The sequence below is a fragment of the Carassius auratus genome, unplaced genomic scaffold, assembly GCF_003368295.1.
Source record: "Carassius auratus strain Wakin unplaced genomic scaffold, ASM336829v1 scaf_tig00216431, whole genome shotgun sequence".
NCBI classification, from domain to species: domain Eukaryota; kingdom Metazoa; phylum Chordata; class Actinopteri; order Cypriniformes; family Cyprinidae; genus Carassius; species Carassius auratus.
Window position 1 is genome coordinate 1 of NW_020528569.1, and position 20,110 is coordinate 20,110.

The 20,110-nt window shown below is 36.9% G+C and overlaps 1 protein-coding gene across 1 annotated transcript; it reads left to right on the forward strand.

Annotated features, from left to right (window-relative positions):
• Positions 1 to 97: 97 nt before the first annotated feature.
• On the forward strand, positions 98 to 18,391 carry LOC113098157 (protein kinase C-binding protein NELL2-like; the record flags this gene model as incomplete). Its single annotated transcript, XM_026263110.1, has 6 exons — positions 98 to 134; positions 12,352 to 12,492; positions 12,670 to 12,863; positions 12,953 to 13,129; positions 16,192 to 16,419; positions 17,652 to 18,391. Coding segments are annotated over 6 exons (819 nt in total), but the record flags the coding sequence as incomplete, so codon positions are not given.
• Positions 18,392 to 20,110: the final 1,719 nt, after the last annotated feature.

Below are 20,110 nucleotides of genomic sequence, written 5' to 3' on the forward strand. Positions count from 1 at the left end.
AGTTCTGCTGAAATGTGTGTTGACCCGTGTCTTGTGTTTGATGTGCAGTGCTGTGTGAGGGCCAGTGTCTCAATGGAGGTTCCTGCGTCTCAGATAGGCCAGCAAGGGCTTCACTGGAAAGAGATGTGAGACAGGTAAGACGCAATTAGGCCAGTGGAAGGACATTTCCTGTAACCTTTCAACAGCAGTCAGAGCAAGAAATTGGAAGTGGAGAAAAGTGTACAGCATATTCTCATACTGTGATGTTGCCTCTCAAGTGTTTTCATATTATAGTGTTGGAGTGAGTTGGTTGCAATAATAGTGCTATAGGAGCTGCAGAAGCTTGGAGGAGAGATGATTTATTTTTCGAGGCGAGTGCGATACTTCTCTCAGATGATTTCCAAGAATTTGTGAACATGATCAAAGATGTCTCTATGTGGACTGTGCGATATTTCATGACGCTGATGATATGCATGTTTGCTAGGAATTTGATGATTAATGTCAAAGGATGATCTAAAGTGATGCTTGCAGATATGCAATGATGAAAATTGCTAAACTTATCCACTATATTTTGATGATTGCAAAGTATTTTAATATATTTCTGTATTATAATACAGAATATATACAAACGGGGGTTATTTATTTTATAAATCAGCAAATGTAATGGAATAAATGTAATCAATAATATTATAAATTACAATAAATTAAAAAATTATTTAAAAAAGAAAAATATAATTACTTGGTATAACTACTTTTTACAGTAGTTTTAGTATATTATTTAAATTACAATATTAATATAATTAATGTAAATTAATATTAATATAAAATAATACTAAAAATAAAAAATATAAAATTATAATTATTTAAAAATGTATTATAAAAATATTTTCAGTAGTCATATATGCTAGTGAAATTCTGATTTTCAATAACAATTTTAACCTCAAATTAAAGTTAAATATTAAATAAATTGTTAACATATATATATATTTATATATATATATATATATATATATATATATATATATAAATAAGGAAAAAAGTAAGAAAAATAAAGAAAAAGTCATATATCAAGTATATGATCAATCAGTTCAGTGCAACTTCAAGTATATGATACAGTGTTATGCAATACAGCTTGTCGTCTTATATACTATATTCTGTCATCAATGCAGCTTCTCTTCATGAAACCCCCACAAACAGAAGTGAAACAGGTGTCATCACAGTTAAAATGCATGTGTCTGATTCTGAAGATAGATGTCAGCTGTTTCCCCGACAACGTGTTGTAACCAAATGTGCCATGAAAGCATCAAGATATAGATCACATCTCTTCCATGTAATTTCAGTCTGTATCCTAATCAATCACGACAAGTGACATGTTAAGGTGTTTTGCCTGTCGTTTTGTTGTGTTTTTGTTACAATGCATTGACAAGCCTGCCAACACCTCATAGCTTTACATTAAACATTAAATATGTTCTGAAGGGCTGTGATTTTGTGGCTTCACACAGTATTGCACTTTTCGTGTTGACAGGAAAATTACTTGACACTGAAAACTTGTCAGGGTGTGGACACGTTCTCCATGGACTGGTGCAGAGTTGTACATGCAAAAATAAACACTGCAGAAAAAATATTTTGGAATCAGTATTTTGTGTTTTTCCATTATATATATATATATATATATATATATATATATATATATATATATATATATATATATATAATGTCATGACTACATTTTACAAGAACATACTATTTCAGTTTTTCTGTTTGCAAGTTTCATTCAGTGTCTTGCTTGCTATTTATTTGTGATTAACTGTGAAATCTACTAGCAATTTCTGATTGAAAATGGTTTCTACACAAACTTTATTTCCAAGCAGTGTTGGATGTAACGCAGTCAAGTTAGTCTTTCCCGTCTCAGAGTTCATTACCTGTAACCAAACTTGCATGCAAACCCCCTCGTCACCTAGATACAAACTTAGATCTATTTTTGGTAGAAGACTTGCTATCAGGAATAAGCCAGAATTTACCTCAGAAGAACAGCACGATTTGACGCGGCGTTAATCAACAACTGAATAACAATAATTAACATGCTATTTTTACATAAACTTATATGTATTTTACTAGTTGGGCTTTTCCTAATGTACTATTAGATTTTGATGTTTATACAACGCTATCTCACGACCAATTCGTACTTTTTTTACGCGGTGGCTTATTCGTACAAATTTGTACAACCTCACTAGTATGATTTTATACGATTTGTCTAAATCCCAGTGACGGTTAGGTTTAGGGGCGGGGTTAGGTGTAGGTCATTCGTACAAATTCATACGAATTGTGCAACTCGTAAAAATACGTAAGATTTGGCAAAAATCGTATGAATTTGTATGAGTGTGGTCGTACGAATTCGTACGAATAAGCCTCGTGAAAAATGTACGAATTGCCGTGAGATCGGGTTGGTTTATAATGTGCTAAGCTATAAGAATTTAGTTTTTAAAATATCAGAAGGTTGTTTATGAACTTTGTGGTAATACGTATGTGCATGCATTAAAGTATCGACGATATTATTAGTAATTAATTCTTTTTTAAAGTAACTTACCCTACACTGGTTCAAAGGATGTTTCAAAATTTCATTCAAAAACAAGCCAAAAATACAGAGATAGATTTTTTGTAGTGCAGGCTTGTGTTGGCAGGTACGGTTTCAAGCGAGCAACTGAATTTGGAACAGCAAAAAAGAGATGGCGATGGTATGTGTGTTTGAGATAGAGAGACAGAAACCTTAGAACCTTTTGCTCAATGTTACCCGGCAGGGCATCTGCCGTTGATGTTTTACAAACTGGTCCGACACCCACATGCTCCTATGTGTGAGTGACAGAGGGATGATGAAGAGAAAGAGAAAAAGAGGAGTGAGGAGAGAGGAAATGAGGAGGCATGGGGACTAAAGGAGACAGCTGGTAGAGAGATAGAGAGAAGATAGAGTGAGGTGTGGTTTGCGAGACACTGTGTGTGTGCTGAAAGCCTGACTCACCGTTCTTGGAGGCAGAACTGGCTGACACACAGACAAACTCACAGCTATGTTACATGGGTCAGGTTTTGCCTACATTGCAGGGACCAAATGTCTCCACAAGGAAGAAAAGCTTAAAATATCTACACAGGGAAACGGCTTAATAAGCATTCCAAAACAGTTATTTCAAATATTTTATACTCTGATTTTATTTTACAAAAATTATAAATATTTATAAAGACTTTGAAACCCACAAAAACTGTTTTTATTTCAATTAAATTTGTTCATGAATTTGTGAATTACAGAGAGAAATTACCAAAAGATAAAGGACCAAAATTTTTTTGTTATGTTAAAGAGGTCTCATCATTTTGGGGTTTTGTGGTATTTTTCTGTATATATGAGTGATAGACTATGTGCTTAATGCTTGTTTGGTGCGCTCAGCCGCCTGTAATCCCTCACAGTTTCCCCACATGTTTTCTTTCTTCCTCTGAGGGGAAATTTAATGTTATGACAAAATCACAAAGAGGATAAATATTGCCCAAACAAACATGAGAGGCAAAGAAAACTCTGTTCTCTGTCCCTTTGAAACCTCCTATCCCTCCACTAAAAGAACTGCATTATTAAACTCTCCGTTTTTGTCAGTAAGACTCTTTCTCTCTCTCTCTCTCTCTCTCTCTCTCTCTCTCTCTCTCTCTCTCTTTTATCTATGCCAGCTTGATGTTGGCACATATGGCCAACTTCGGTAACACTCCCTACCAGTTCTGTAAATGCAAAGCAAGCCATTAGTTCAGGGGATATTGTTCTCCTGGTAAAACAGAGGAATAATTTGATGAGAGTATTGTGTTTTTTATTGTTATTCTGTCTGTTTAATGAGAGTAATCGGGTGAAGCACAAAGACTCTTCTCTTAATTGTCTTCTCCATCAAATATCCTGTCGCAGAGATGCTTTCTGAATAGAAATGCTGTTTGGGAAGCTCTCCCTATCGCTGTCTTTTTATCTTCCTCTGAAAAGGAAACTGTAGGGAGTCGCATTTCCTTTCATATTTCAGCTCTTACCTCTTAGAAGATTGGCACCATGTATTATCCATCAGATTGGCTCAGATGCTTCACACAAGCTCTGTTCATAAAGGAAACCCAATTACAGCTGGTCCTCAGGGGTTTAAACGCCCTGGGCTCAGGGGTCCTTCCTCTTAAACAAGACGTTTCTGCAGGCTACTTGTTAATTCTTTATGTGATGGGTGCATAGCAAGGAGATGTAAGCATCTTCAACTTGCAGTCTTGCGAAAAAATGGTTATGGTCTGACGCAGAACTCCTTAACTGTGTCTTTGTACCAGGATGGGAGTCTCAAGAAGTGTTTACTCATAATATAAAGCTAGAAAGTAGCCCTACCTCTATTCAATTTTAATGAAGCTGGTGAGACAGTCCCACAGGGAGGAGTGTAACATTATATGTACAAAGAGATTCAAAACAGCTGCTGGGTGGGTCTTCTGATAAAACTCCTCCATGTTTATTTAAGTGCTATGATTATGTCTGCTTCATTGGGTTCATGTTTTCCAAGGCGTTACTCATAATGTCTAATGAGGTGGAGCTAATTAGTGTTTAGCTGTTGATTGTTTTCCCTCACTGTGCAAAATAAACCTCAATTTTATCATAATCAGAGTAACACAAAATATATTTTAATTAATTTTATATATATCTATATAATTATATATTTTATATTCTTTATATATATATATTATAATGCAACATAATATTTACATTTAAATATTTACATTTAATTAATTAAATAAAATAATCATTCTGTTTAATGAGGTGGAGCTAACTATTTACTATTTACCCTTACTATTTATCCTGCTTAAAACTGAAACATTAATGTATAATATTATGTAAAATAGTTCTAAAATTGTACTTTATATATTTTAATACACAATTCAGTATATATAATTTTCCATTGTAATTATTAAAATTGTTAAATATATTATTTTTAAATTGTTAAATTTAAACTTATGTTGATTTGATCATATATATATATATATATATATATATATATATATATATATATATATATATATACACATATGTATACGGGGGGGGGGGTTATAATATTATAATTATTATTAAATGCTATGTAATGTGTTTAAGTATTTATTAATGAGATGACCAATACTTTTATAAATATATTATAATTTATTTTGATATTTTATTGTATATATATATATATATATATATATATATATATATATATATATATATATATATATATATATATATATATATATATATATGTCGCAATATTAAATATAAATATACTATATAGCTCTGTGGAATGTTTGATTCTGATTGGTCAGTCACGACATTCCGAGGTTTGTTATCCCTAGATAACAACCAGAAAAAGCTAATAACAGACTCATCCGGGTAACAGCAGTCCGCGCTGTACTCTTCTTGAACAATTTTTTTCTTGGTGGAAGTTTTCTGTTTGTAGCTAATAAAATATTACAATTTGATTTAAAATGGTGTACAATCCTGGTATCGCGGACTCGCTCTCATTTCATACAAACTAAGCTGCTGCCATTTTGCTACGATTGTTTGGTAAGATGTAATGGATTATAAGAGAACTAACAAACTGGTAAGGTTTTGAAACATTTTTGTCTTAATTCTTCTATTGCCTTAATTATTTTTGTGGTGAAATGTTGTGTAATAAGTGATTAGACTGCAAAAAATGCCTTTGAAGTCTTTTATTTTTATAAAGTTTTTTTTTCCTTACCTGTTTATTCTAACTGTTCTTGCATCTCTCTAAATTGCTTAAAACAGGGAAAAACATTGATAATGGTGTCAGTATATAAACAGAAAAAAATTCTCGTATTCAGTTAAATATCAACTGTATTTACTTTCTAAATGTTCATGTTGTTCCAATTAAAGATTTCTTTTTTTCTCCCTGAATATCTTGAAATATCAATAAAACGGGTTATGAACAGCAGTTTAGTTCTACTTTAAAGATAATACAGTATTTCCTCTGAATTGCCAAAAAACTTTTTTTTTAAGAATGGGACCAGGCTTTCATGCACACACTCTTGTTTGCATCAAGGCCCTTCTACAGTGCCGAGCTCCCCAGTGAGAACCAGCAGTGGGTGTGAATCTGTTCATTAGCGTGAGGATGGAGGGGGAGGATGAAGAGAAAGGGAAAAAAAATTAGAGCAGAGCAGATGAAGGAGATAGCTGGCGTGGGAACAGCCGGGACGTTAAGGGACTGAGTGGATTGATGACTTACCGTTTGAAGATTCATCCCTGATGAAATCGACTTAAGGATTCTATTGTGGACCCATAACTATTCCCATCTGTACTCATGGGATTGGATAATCTGTTTTACCTTGCATTTTGACTCGGGAAGTGTTCAGCCTGTTCTACTAGTATACAGGTGCATCTCAGTAAATTAGAATGTCGTGGAAAAGTTAATTTATTTCAGTAATTCAACTCAGATTGTGAAACTCTCGGCAGTGCTGAGGTGGTATGGAAGCCCAGGTTTCTTTGACAGTGGCCTTCAGCTCATCTATATTTTTTGGTCTCTTGTTTCTCATTTTCCTCTTGACAATACCCCATAGATTCTTTATGAGGTTCAGGTCTGGTGAGTTTTCTGGCCAGTCAAGCACACCAACACCATGGTCATTTAACCAACTTTTGGATCTTTTGGCAGTTTTGGCAGGTGCCAAATCCTGCTGGAAAATGAAATCAGCATCTTCAAAAAGCTGGTCAGCAGAAGAAAGCCTGAAGTGTTCCAAGATTTCTTGGTAAACGAGTGCAATGACTTTGGTTTTCAAAAAACACAATGGACCAACACCAGCAGATGACATTGCACCCCAAATCATCACAGACTTTGAAAACTGAACACTTGACTTCAACCAACTTGGGCTTTGAGCTTCTCCACCAATGAAATACAAAACTTGCTCTCATCTGAAAAGAGGACTTTGGACCACTGCGCAACAGTCCAGTTCTTCTTCTCCTTAGCCTAGGAAAGATGCCTCTGATGTTGTTTGTGGTTCAGAAGTGGCTTCTAAACTAGCTTCTGTGTCACCAATCCCTAAGTACCCTTCGCCTGATTTATTCAAATTCATTCTTATTCAAAATCAGAGGTCTTCAACCCTGCTCCTGGGGACCCACTGTCCTGCAAAGGGTATTTCCAACCAGCTTCAGCACTCCTACCTGTGTATTTTCAAGCAACACTGAGAAGCTAGATTTGCTGCCTCAGGTGTGTTTGATTAGGGTTGTAGCTAAACTCTGCAGGACAGTGGTTCCCAGGGTTGAAGACCTCTGTTTTAGACCAATCTCTACCCTGCTGTCTTTTGTGTGCATCTTTTTTTTTTGTGCGCACCTTTGCAGCTGCAAAATATGTTTGAATAGTAACAGTATTTCTGAACATTTTCAGGCTGGTTTTAAAATTCTACACAGCACAGAGTCTGCCCTTTGAAAGGTAATACTGATGCTGGTAATACTATGGCTTTAGTGCTTGACTAGTGCTTGCTAGTGTTTGACTCAGCTCTTGTTTTGTTATAGTCTCACTTGAGTGCTGGATCGGTGTTAGATGCAGTGTATTTGAATGATTTTGTTCCTTTCTGTCCAACAGAAGATTCTCTATTAATATAATAAAGCATTCTTCTTTCATATTATGTGTTACATGTGGTGTCCCTCAGGGTTCAACTTTGGCACCATTAATGTTTTCACTTTATATATTACCCATTGTTTCTATTTATGAAATTGTGTGTGTAGTATCATTGCTACGATGATGATACCCAACTTTACATGCCATTTATGTGCAATGACAGGTATGCCATGAATCAATTAATCCAAGAATTGAAATCATGGCTAACCAATACATATGTATTTTTTTGCATATGAAGGATGATAAAACGCAAATTGTTTTGAAGGGCCTACCGAGAAAACTGATTTGATTCCTGTTTACTTAGGTTCTATCACTCTATATCAGTCTTTTGATGCCAAGGGTTTGGATTTTATTTTGGATAATGGCCTAAAGCTAAACAAACAAATCAATCCTGTTGTCAGCTCTAGCTTTTATCACCTTCAAAGGTTAACAAAAGTTAAACCCTTCCAAAGTTCTGAGATTGAAATGCATGCTTTTGATTCATCATGGCTTGATTATTGAAATTTGCCATATTATGGGCTGCCTGTCTCATCTATTAATAGACTTCAACTGGTCCAAAATTAAACATGAAACTTAAACTTAAAGTCCAAAATTGCTCTAAACAGATAAGTTGGTGAATTTTGATGTGAGAGGTAAAATGAGGATGGACTTTGTCACTGGACAAAGCTTTATTAAGCATTATGAACTCAATGGTTTAATGTTAAAAGGCTTAGATGATTGATTTGTTTCAAACATGCAACTATTCACTTCATAGGACAGTGATTGATGAACTACTGTAGAGTTGTGTGGACTGTTTGTGGATTATTGTGGTGTTTTAATCAGCTGTTTGAACTCATTTTCTGATGGCATCTATTCACTGCAGAGGATTTACTGTAAGGTAATGCAAAATTTCTCAAAATCTTTTCCAATGAAGAAACAAACTCATTTACATCTGGGATTGCCCGAAGGTGGGTACATTTTCAGCAAATATTCATTTTTAAGTCAACTCTGCTTTTAAACTGACCTTGGTTTTTGCTGCTGCAAACAAATGCAAATATATGAGGATCCCAAATGCTGAAGATGGAACAAATGAGATGGAGACAGTGTATTGTGCCGTCGACTTGTGACATTCCGTGACAAATTAGTGGCAAGGCTGCAGGACAACGGGAACCCTGGGGGTTTGCCCATGAATACACATTCAATCAATACTCGCTACTGCTTACTGACAGCACAAATGCCAGCCTTTCCTCTGAGAGAGATGAGTGCAGTATGTGTTTATGCTCAAGGAAGACAATGAATAAATGTCATCAGCACTGCCTACATTTATGTATTATTCAGCACTGTTTGTGTTATTTTCGTCGTTCTTTTGTTTTTGAGGGATAGGGAATTTAGTGTTAGGCAAGTGAAATCCTTAGAAAAACTGTGGAAATCAAAGTCAGAGGAGTGAAAAATATTCAGAACCCTTGCAGGAAAAAAATCGCACATCAGACATTCCACTTATGTTAAAATGTACAACAGAAGGTTCTCTTAAAGTGACAGTTCACCGAAATGAGAATGTTCTGTCATCATTTACAAACTCAAATGTACAATAACCTTCTGTTAATGACCCTAGATTCAATAAATGTAATATGAATTTTTAACATGTGCGGATGTTCACAGTGTTAAGCATTTTTAATGTACAATATTTAAATATTTAAATAGAGCTGAGGCAGAGTAAAGGTTAAACATTTACACTTCAGTATGTCAAAATTATGTCAAAATGTTAATTTTTGAGGGAACTATCTCTTTAAAACTCTAATCTCTTTAAAGATTTCTCAGCCCATGCAATACTAACATGCAACACCTAATTCAAAAGGTCCTTTAGGCGGTTTATCATTTTCTGTGCTCTTTCACAAATACTCTCAAGGCTACATAAATTGTTTCTCTCTCACACATACACATACCTACAATATTCATATGGCTTTTGTTTAACCCTGTCTGCTCAGCCTTGCCTTCACTCCAGACATTGAACTTGGCATTGAAGTACAATGTAATACACTGCTCTCTTAACAATCTAATGAGATAGGTGAGGTGAAACACATTCGGTAGCTTAAAGTTTAAGTCACAGAGTAATTTCTCTCCCAGTCTGCCATTGTGGTTGAAGTTGTCATTGAACTGGCTGGGTGTGTGGGAGTGTAATCCAAGGACAAGTACTGAAAATTGAATAGATTTTGAAGAGCATCATTATCAACAGCTGCTGGATATGCTCCTTTCAAGACGCCCATGGCAAAAGCTCTATTTGTCTCCCTACCTTTGTGTCTGGTGTGAGGAGAGACATCAAATATACTTATGTAGATTTGCACCCATTTAGGAATTTGAAAAGGTTGTGGAAACAGGACAACACACTCTAGCATAAATCAACATTACAATACACACTTTGCAATAATATTACAATAATAATATTACAATTTAAAATAATTGTTTTATATTTTAATATATTTTAAAAAAAATGACATTTATTCCTGTGATGGCAAAGCTGAATATTCAGACAGAAATCATTTTAACATGCCAATTTGGTGCTCAGGAAACATATATTATTATCATTATTGTTGAAAACAGTTGTGCAGATTTTTCAAGATTCTTTGATGAATAGGAAAAAAAATAAGTAAATAAATGAATAATGTAAAAAGTGTGTGTGATATAGATATTGTCACGGGAGGAGCACAAGACAGACACAGTGGGCGTGGCGTCAGGCCTCGGAGAGGCTTTTATTAACAGAAATCAAATAAAACAAGGGGATAAAAGTGGCCAAAGGGGAAGAGTGTCCAAAATAAACAGGGAATCTGGTGTCCTCGTCGTGCTGCAGGCCGTGTAAACGGGTGCGGTTCTCTTCCGGATCGCGGGTCCGGCAGCTCACGTCTCTTGTGGCGCGGGAGTCCCTCAACGCACCCTTCCTGGACCCACGAGGACACCAGTGTGCATGCACGGGGAAGAGACCGGTCTCTCGAGGAGAGGCGCGTTGGGCTTTTAAACAGCGGCGGTGATGAGGCTCCATTCCCTTCAGGTGTGCCCCATCACACGCCGCCAGCCCTGACTCATCCAGCGCCCCTCCTCTCACACACCCACTCCAGTCGGGAGCCTGGTGAAGGGCGGCGATTTAGGACGGGGTGCCGGTGACAATCAGGGAGGAGGCAGCTGACTCGTCACATTCCCCCTCCCAAGCGACATTCCCATCATCAGGGCGCCGCCCACACGGGAGTGCTACCATCCTCAACCAGGCTCCTTACGGTCGGAGTGGGCGGGGATTCCTCTCCGGGCGGTCCTCCCTCTCGCAGCGAACCGGAACAGGGACAGAGAAACCGGGTTTTAGTGACAGCCTCAACCAAACACTGGGTAAAAAATGACAATAACCGAAAAGTCACTTACCCCTTTTGTGGCTGGGAGGCTGTCCCCAGTTTTCCTCCATCCCAATCCGGGTTCTCACGAACGTTTGCAAGCGAGAAGGAGTGACGTCACCAGCTGTTTCCCAACTGCGCTGTCCAGGCTCCGCCTTGCCCGCATTCTCCACCAGTGTCACGGGAGGAGCACAAGACAGACACAGTGGGCGTGGCGTCAGGCCTCGGAGAGGCTTTTATTAACAAAACTCAAATAAAACATGGGATAAAAGTGGCCAAAGGGGAAGAGTGTCCAAAATAAACAGGGAATCTGGTGTCCTCGTCGTGCTGCAGGGTTCGTGTGGGTTGGGCAGTGTTAATCGAGGAAGGGTCCAGGTAAGGGGCGGAGTCCGGTGGCCGCACGCGCTCCCCTCTTCGGTCCGGGGCGCGAGGGGCGGTGGCTTCCTCTAGCGGCCGCATCACTCTCGTTGGACGCGGCGCTGGCAGGGGATGGACGGCCCGGCATCCTGGCCCGTCGGCCGTGTAAACGGGTGCGGTTCTCTTCCGGATCGCGGGTCCGGCAGCTCACGTCTCTTGTGGCGCGGGAGTCCCTCAACGCACCCTTCCTGGACCCACGAGGACACCAGTGTGCATGCACGGGGAAGAGACCGGTCTCCCGAGGAGAGACGCGTTGGGCTTTTAAACAGCGGCGGTGATGAGGCTCCATTCCCTTCAGGTGTGCCCCATCACACGCCGCCAGCCCTGACTCGTCCAGCGCCCCTCCTCTCACACACCCACTCCAGTCGGGAGCCTGGTGAAGGGCGGCGATTTAGGACGGGGTGCCGGTGACAATCAGGGAGGAGGCAGCTGACTCGTCACAATATATAGTATATACATTTACATTTTGTCATTTAGCAGATGCTTTTATCCAAAGTCACTTAGAAACGAGGACAATGGAAACAATCAACAATAAGAGAGCAATAGTAGTATATAATGTATACACACACACACACAAAATCTTTAAGTGTCTTTCTCTCTTTAAATGGCATAATAGATCATATTAAATATTTCAGACCATTTTTTACTTTTGACGTCATTCAGGTACAGTTGTCCTCAACTAAAGTGACACTGTGACGGTAGCACTTTATTTTACAGTCCTGTTCCTCATGTACATACTATGTACTTATTATAGTAATTACAATAACTATGTAATAACTAGGTACTAACCCTGAACCTACCCCTAAACCTAACCCTACCCCATGTAGTCACCTTGTGTTACCAGAACTTTCTTAGATAAATACACTGTAAGTACACTATAAGTACATGTTAGTACACGTACTGTAAAATAAAGTGCAACCGGGTTTCTCATGCGTGTCTCCACCTTGTCTCTTTAGACATCGACGAGTGCTCCGATGGATTTGTGGAGTGTGACAGTCGAGCCACTTGCGTCAACCTACCTGGCTGGTATCACTGCGAGTGTCGTGATGGCTACCATGACAACGGAATGTTCTCGGCCAATGGAGAGTCGTGTGAAGGTAACTTGTTTCGAATGAATGGAAGTCAGTATAGTATAGTATACTCAGCTGTGTGTCCGTAGTTACGACATACACTAGCTAACCAGGTCATGCATGCAAACTAACTAAACTATGACTGCTTGGATTAATCAATTGACTTACTTTGGCTTTGGTGTCTCCTTTGTTTCTGCATGGCAGACATTGATGAATGTGAGATGGGGCGGCACAGCTGTGCTAACGACACTGTGTGCTTTAACGTGGACGGAGGTTATGACTGCCGCTGTCCGCACGGTAGGAACTGCACGGGCGACTGTGCCCATGATGGGAAGGTGAAACACAATGGGCAGATTTGGGTGCTGGATGACGACAGGTGCTCGGTCTGCTCTTGTCAGGTGAGACGAAGGGGTTGATGGGAATTGTAGTCATAAGGAAAACTTTTTTTTCTTTTTTACTCACACTATATCTTTCTGTCCTGTTTTAGTCGGGGTTGGTGATGTGTAGACGGATGGTGTGTGATTGTGAGAATCCCACAGTGGATGTGCTGTGCTGTCCTGAATGCGATCCTCGCTTGAGTTCTCAGTGTTTGCATCAGAATGGTCTGCTAGCGTACAGCAACGGAGAGACCTGGGTGGAGAACTGCCAGCAGTGCCAGTGCATGGTGAGTGGCAGCATGTTATGCCAACTCGATGTGGTAATGCATTCTGATTGCCAGTATATATTTCTAAACTAATATGTAGTGTATGGTTGATGTTAGAAAGACCTCTTGCTAAAGAATATTAGAAAAGATTCTATTAAAACAATGGGTTCCAAATGTCTGAGACCAATAGTAAAAATCGTTAAAAAATCTATATATATATATATATGTTTTTCTTTTTTGTCATTATAAAATATGTTAATGAACCTGATTTATTATAAAACCCAATGGTTCATATAGTATGATCTGAGAATGTTCCGAATAGCATCTTGTGTATTGTGTATATGTAAACGTCAGAGAAATTATATTTATTCATAGATATTTATTATTTAAACATATACACATTTTAAAAATAATATACATACAATAATGTATTTAAAATCCTTAAATTTGTATCATACTTTTGCTTTGTTTTTCAAAATCTAAATTTAAATTTAAATATATGTAACTACAAATTAAGATGTTTGCATACTTTTGGATGTGATTATTATTTTGTGCATTTATTATAATGTAATTATTTAATATGAGGTAAATGTAGTATTTTTATATTATTTTATATTTTTATATGTTAAATGTCAAAAAATATAAATAATTATTATGTAGGTGTATGCATATTTTTAAATATAATATGTATAACACATTATTTGAAATATATCTTAAAAGAATACATTTAAACGTTCTTATATTTTTTTACATACTTTTTTTATTAAATTCTAAATCTAAATGTAAAAATAATTAAACCGAAAATTAACACGTTATACTTTTTAATATGATTATTATTTGTGCATTATTCAATTATAATAATATTGAATAATAATAATAATAATAACACCAACAATAATTATTGGTAGTAGTAAAAATTATTTTAGAAACTATTTTTTGTAGTTTTTGGAAAATGTTTTGAAAAAGTACATTGTCAAAAACAGCCTGAGAGTCAGAGTGAGGGTTGGAAAATGCTCTGGACTCAAAGTAAATAACTGTACTCGAGGTAAAGAATATGATGCAAAAGTGTGAAATATGTCCTCTTTAGTAAACAGTAAGTATTCACAAATGCACAATGCTCAGAATAAACTCCACTGTCTGTACTGACCCTGTGTATTAGATTCAGATTCAGAGAAACTGCTGGTCACAGTGGAACTTTCTGCAATATCTCAGTCAGGAAGTCTTGCGCCAAACCTTGAACAATGCAGTTTTCAGCCCCTCTGGTGCTTTTCCCTCCTGTGTGCTGTGTGGTTCAGCCCTAAACTTTCAACCAATAGCTATTTTTTCTTTCTTTATGCAGAACTTTTTGCACTCTGAGAAGAATTGAATTACAAAGTACAGCTAACTCTATCTTTATCTCTTGTGAAAATCCTTACTGCAGTATTTGCCGAACTGACAATGGGTTCAAACAGGGCTCCTAAACTTGTCAGGGGATCTTCACATGACATGCCAGGCTCCCAGCTCACATTTTCTCCATCTGAGAGATTTTTTTTTTTTTTTTTTTAGTACACGGAGAATGACGTTTTTTCCTCAAGGTTTAGGACTGCTAAACTTGTAGGTCTGTAATGAATTCTGTTAAAGACTTCTGGACAGTTGTGGACAGTGTAACAGGCTTGTTTTCCAGGCTAATGCTAAAGCCAGTCTCTGGATTAACTGCTCAATAACTGACTCTCAACTGAAAGCTCTTTTTAATCCTAGACAAGCATGGTCTGTGTCCTTTAAAGCAATTTTGAAAAAGAAACATGATCAAACAGAGTCGGTTTTGCATGGCCTTAGTGAAATCTTATTAGGTTTCAGTACAGCTGCTTTTTGTTTGTCTCTTTTATGTTCTTCTTCTACCTTCAGACTGTTATCACATTCTCTTTCAGTCAGCGCTTTCTTTTAGTGATTTTCTACCCCCTTTACTCTTCGAATCCCTCCTCATCAGTTTTTTTCCTCGCTCCCTGTGAAGCATAAAGAACACAGAACTTGAAAGAGAGGAAGAGACACCGAAAAAGAGAGAAGAACGCTTTGTATTTTAAGAATACAAAAGTGTGAGGAGTGAAAGAACAAAGAATGTTTCCGGAATGAAAAACTCCAGGAGGGTGGAGAGAGACATCCAAAGAAATATCTGCATTCCCCTTGTAATCAAGGTCTACATAACCTGCTCGGTCTGATTCAGGATGTGATCTGAAAAATATGCTGTCTTGCAGCGAAACAGCAATCATTTCCCGTCCAAAAATGAATCATTTATCTGCCCTCGTGGTTTCAAACCTGTAACTTCCCTGAAACACAAAAGGAAAGTATTTTAATAATGTACAGAACACCGAAGATCACTACTTGATTCATGAACTCTAATAAAATCGTAGGCTGTCTTAGCAAGTATGTTGTTCTGGTTGTTTGTTTTTTGAAAGAAATTAATAGTTTTATTGAGCAAGAACGCTATAAATTAATCATAGGGGACAGAAGAGACTTATAATGATCAAATATTTACATTTCAAATAAATGCTGTTCTTGCACATGCACATGACAGAGTAAAAATAAAACGAGATGCCTCACAAAGTGAATTGACTTGACTCGCCATATTAAGCAAATGATCTCCTCATTCTGTCCCTGGTTAGACTAAAGTCTCTTTTCTGTCTGTCTTACTCAGACGTACCGTGCAGTGTTTGTTCGTACTGACCTTCACACACTTTTATGTTTGTCAGTCCAAGTACACCGTCACTTTATCCTTGTACCTGTGGAAAGCATCCAAAGAGGATCAAAGCTTTGATATGTTTTGACACATCACCTGCAGTCTAGCAGATGTTACTCAAAGTTTTAAAGAATACTGGAGGAAACAGAACCCTGTGTGTGACTTTATTAAAACAGCTCTGACCTAGGAGTGTCGTATCGATCCTTCATTACACGCTCCTCTCTGGATCATTAAGGGCAATACACTATTTGTGATTTGCAGCATGTTAAAGAAGAAGTGTGTAATTTATGTCCTCACTGAACGGAATTGTGAAAATATTGATTCTGTTCTGTATAGGGCTGAAATACGTCTCTGTCTGTGTGTTTCTCAGAGGGGTGAAGTAGACTGCTGGCCGATATCGTGTGCGCCGGTGGCTGACTGTGAGTTTACAGTGGTTCCAGAGGGCGAGTGCTGTCCACGCTGTGTCTCGGACCCCTGCCTGGCCGATACCATTCGGAATGACATCACCAAGAGCTGCGTGGATGAATACGGTGTCACTCGCTTCAGCGGCTCTGCTTGGACCAAGCACGGCATGGAGTGTTCCCTCTGCCAATGCAAGGTACTTGACATTTACATAACCACCCACAGACACAGGTTGCAAATCACCAAGATCAAGCACTTTATTTACTATTGAGAATTTAGACATAAACCCTTGTGGTTGTCATTATTTTTAAGCTGGGTCCTTTCACATAAAACAAACACCGCTTTCATGGGGTTTCATGGACATCTGGCTAATTTATTTTTAAACATTTTAATACTGATTAAGTCAAAGGCAAATGATTTTGGTGGTGCTCCCAGTCACAGCTTTGATTTTATTGTTTTGGTGCATATAAATATTATTCATAAAACACTTGCAGCGAGATCCAAAAATCTGAGACCCCACTGAATAGAGACCCCTAAAAACTAATCTAAACATGGAAATATGCAAAGGTTTCCAATTTAGAAAAATTGAAAGAAATCAAAGAAACTTTATGATATTGTATCATTAATGAACCCTTTTTACAGACTTTGTTGACACGTTTCCACGGTTGTTAGCATTGTAAATCAATAGCAATACCTTTTGCGAGATGTTAACTCGCAATTGTGAGTTTATAACTGCCAGTTTTGAGAAGAAAAGTCAGAGTTGCCAGATGAAAAATATTCTGCGGCCGAAAAAAAGGTCAGAATTGTGAAATGTGGACTTGTAATGGCAAGAAAGTAAGTCACAGTTTATATCTTGCAATTCTGAGTTTATATCTTACATTTTTGACTTTTGATATAAACTCAGAACTGCAAGAACAAAAGTTTGAAGTGTGAGATAAAAAGCCACAATTACCTTTTTTTTCATTCCATTGCGTAAATGGGCTTCTATGTAATTTTTTTTTATATATTGACGATGTATTTTCACTAGTGGTCTCTGACATTTGAAGTCCTCTCTTAATGATGGGGTAAGTCATTAATAGACAGATAGCTTAGAAACACGGACAGTCCAGCTGAGCTCAGGGAAAAAGGTCCCGGATGCTGTGAGATTTGACTGTGTGAGATGAATGGGATGAATGCAGGAATAAAAAACAGTAGTCAAGCACCGGAGAGAATAAATCTACTTATTAAAGCACCTTATGTGACTGGCCAAGGTCATCAGCTACATTTGAGCCGAAAGATGAATCACGAGAGGCTGTACTGATGCTTATTCAATGCATTACACACATACAGTATGGAAATGGTTGAGTGAGTGTCAAATTGACTGCTTTTCTTTTTTGACAAATGTCTTCTTTCTTTTCCTTCCCTCCCTCCCTTTCTTTTTCTCTACAGAATGGTCACATCTGTTGCTCTGTGGACCCGTTGTGCCTTTAGTCTTATTCAAAGGCAAAATGTCTGACTACTTCTTCTTTTCTCGCTCTCCTTTTGTCTGTTTTACTTTTCCCCCTCTTTGTCTCGGCTCTCTGTACAGTTCCATCCCCTTCAGAAGATAATTTTTTACCAAATCCTCACATGTATTATAACATAAACAATAAACAGATAGCTAAGTCACTCTTAACACAAGATAAAGGTAACTATCAGAAAACCGAATCGTTTTAGCTTTGAACAGTGTTTAAGATTTGCTTGATGCATTTGATAAGATGTTTATTTGTCATTTAATGATTATCATCAGAAACCATGACGCAATATTCAGATTAAGAGGTCAAGTTTAGCTAATTCCATTCAATTTTCAGAGTTCAATATCAAAACTATGTTGAAAAAATAAAGGTTAACTTGTTATTGATGGCAGTATTTTCTGCTTGATGGGTTCAACAGACTGCAGAAATGGTAAAATCATTTGTAATTGACCTACAGGTCTTACGAGTATTTACTTCTTTCAGTATTAATGGTTGTTCTGCTCCCTCCCGGGGAAAATATGACCTTGATGTTGTGAATAGTTAATTTAATGTGTTTCTTTTGAATTCTGTCTTTACTTTGATGTTTTATGTCACACCTTCTGTCAAATTGATGTTTTGTTTCCTTCGATTGCTCGGTGCACTATTGTGACATGGTGAAATAAAAGGTTTCCATTGAAAAATATAGAAGATGCATTCTTGTTCTTTTTTATTAATTTAACTCAAAACACTCTAACAAATCTAATTGAACAGCCAGCAGTTGTGTATCAGAAATTCTCACATGCTGAATTCCATCTGAAACATTTTTGTAGCCATTAACTATTATTTATTTATTTTAATTAGCTGTGTATCATATAATGTTTGTATGTATAAAATAATTACATTTATACGTTTTAACAAATTAGACTTTCAACAGAATTTGTAAATTTTTAGTATGCTTAATGCATATCATGTTTAAGTTGTTTATAATAAGGTTTGTAAAAGTCAAAAAGTATGAATTATTCAAAATGCCGTTTGTAACCTATTGTACTTTCAAGATGTGAAGGATTTCAGAGTTTGTTATATTCTGATTTTGATTAAAGATTGGGATTACAAAGACAAACAGTTTCCTTTAGAATAAAATGCACAGATGAATCTTTCACAGACTAGATAAGATTTTGATTTAATCTTGACTGTAAGTATATTTTTGAGACCAATGAGGGTTTGAAATAGACAATGAAACATCAGAATTAGTTTTTTTTCAGCATCATTATTTTGTCCACTTGATTCCATTCCTGTTGAATCATTGTCATCCTCCAAGTATCTTTATTATTTCATATCTCCTTTTATTATAACTTTCTGTCTCTATCTATCAATTTGGTGTCTGGATTCTTCTGATGCAGGCTGAACTTGGGTTTATTTTAGTGCCAGTAATCCTGTGCAATTACACTTGGTTTAAATAGTTGGTTGATAGTGGCTGGTTCTGTTTACCCGGCCTATACAGCCTCTCTCATCTCTTTCTTTCACACGCACACACTGTTTTCCCGATGCAGGAGATTACCGCAGTGTGATGGCTCTCATTTCCGTGATTTTACTGATCCCACAGATTAGGGACCATACTGCAGATCTGATGTCACTGTGCCAGCCCTCGCCTTATGAGAGCCTCGTCATGTGCCAACCTTTATCTGATCTATAGTGTATGCTTGAATGTGTGGACATATGGGTGTGGGTTTGTATCTGTGTTTTCTCTTGATGGAATACATGTCTAATGTGAGTAGCTATTTATTGAATTAGCATTTGGGTACTTGGCATGAAATACTTTTGGAATATTGATGTGTTACAGTGTCACTGTACAGTGTCAACTCCATCTAATATCATGTTTAATGGGAGTTACTATGTATTGTATTTATTTCTCTCTTTGCTTATTTATTTATTTTTTATTTAAAAAAATGTCATGTAAATTATTTATTTGCAATTTTGCAAATTATATAATAATAATTATATAATTAGTAGTAATAGTAATAATAATTATGGTTAGGTTATACAATTCACTATTGCGAAATAAATTATATTTTTAAATAAAATGACAAAAATTAAAATAAGAAAATAGAGAAAGAGATGCAATACATAAATGCCATTAAAAACTGTATTTTATAAAACAAAAATTAAACCGTATGTTCAGCATATTTTTAAAGACCCACTTTTTTTTGGTTTGTTTGTTTTATGCTGGCTGATATATCAGCAGTCATATTGGACAAATCATGATGTTCAATTCTTAGTGGCAAGTTATAGAGTTTCTTGTTACCAGTGTTGTTATTTTGCTTTTCATCTGAACAAAAGTACTATTCAATTCTTCTTCTTTTTTTTAACTAGGAAAAATTACTGATGGCACTTTTGACCTATAATCACCATGCTGAT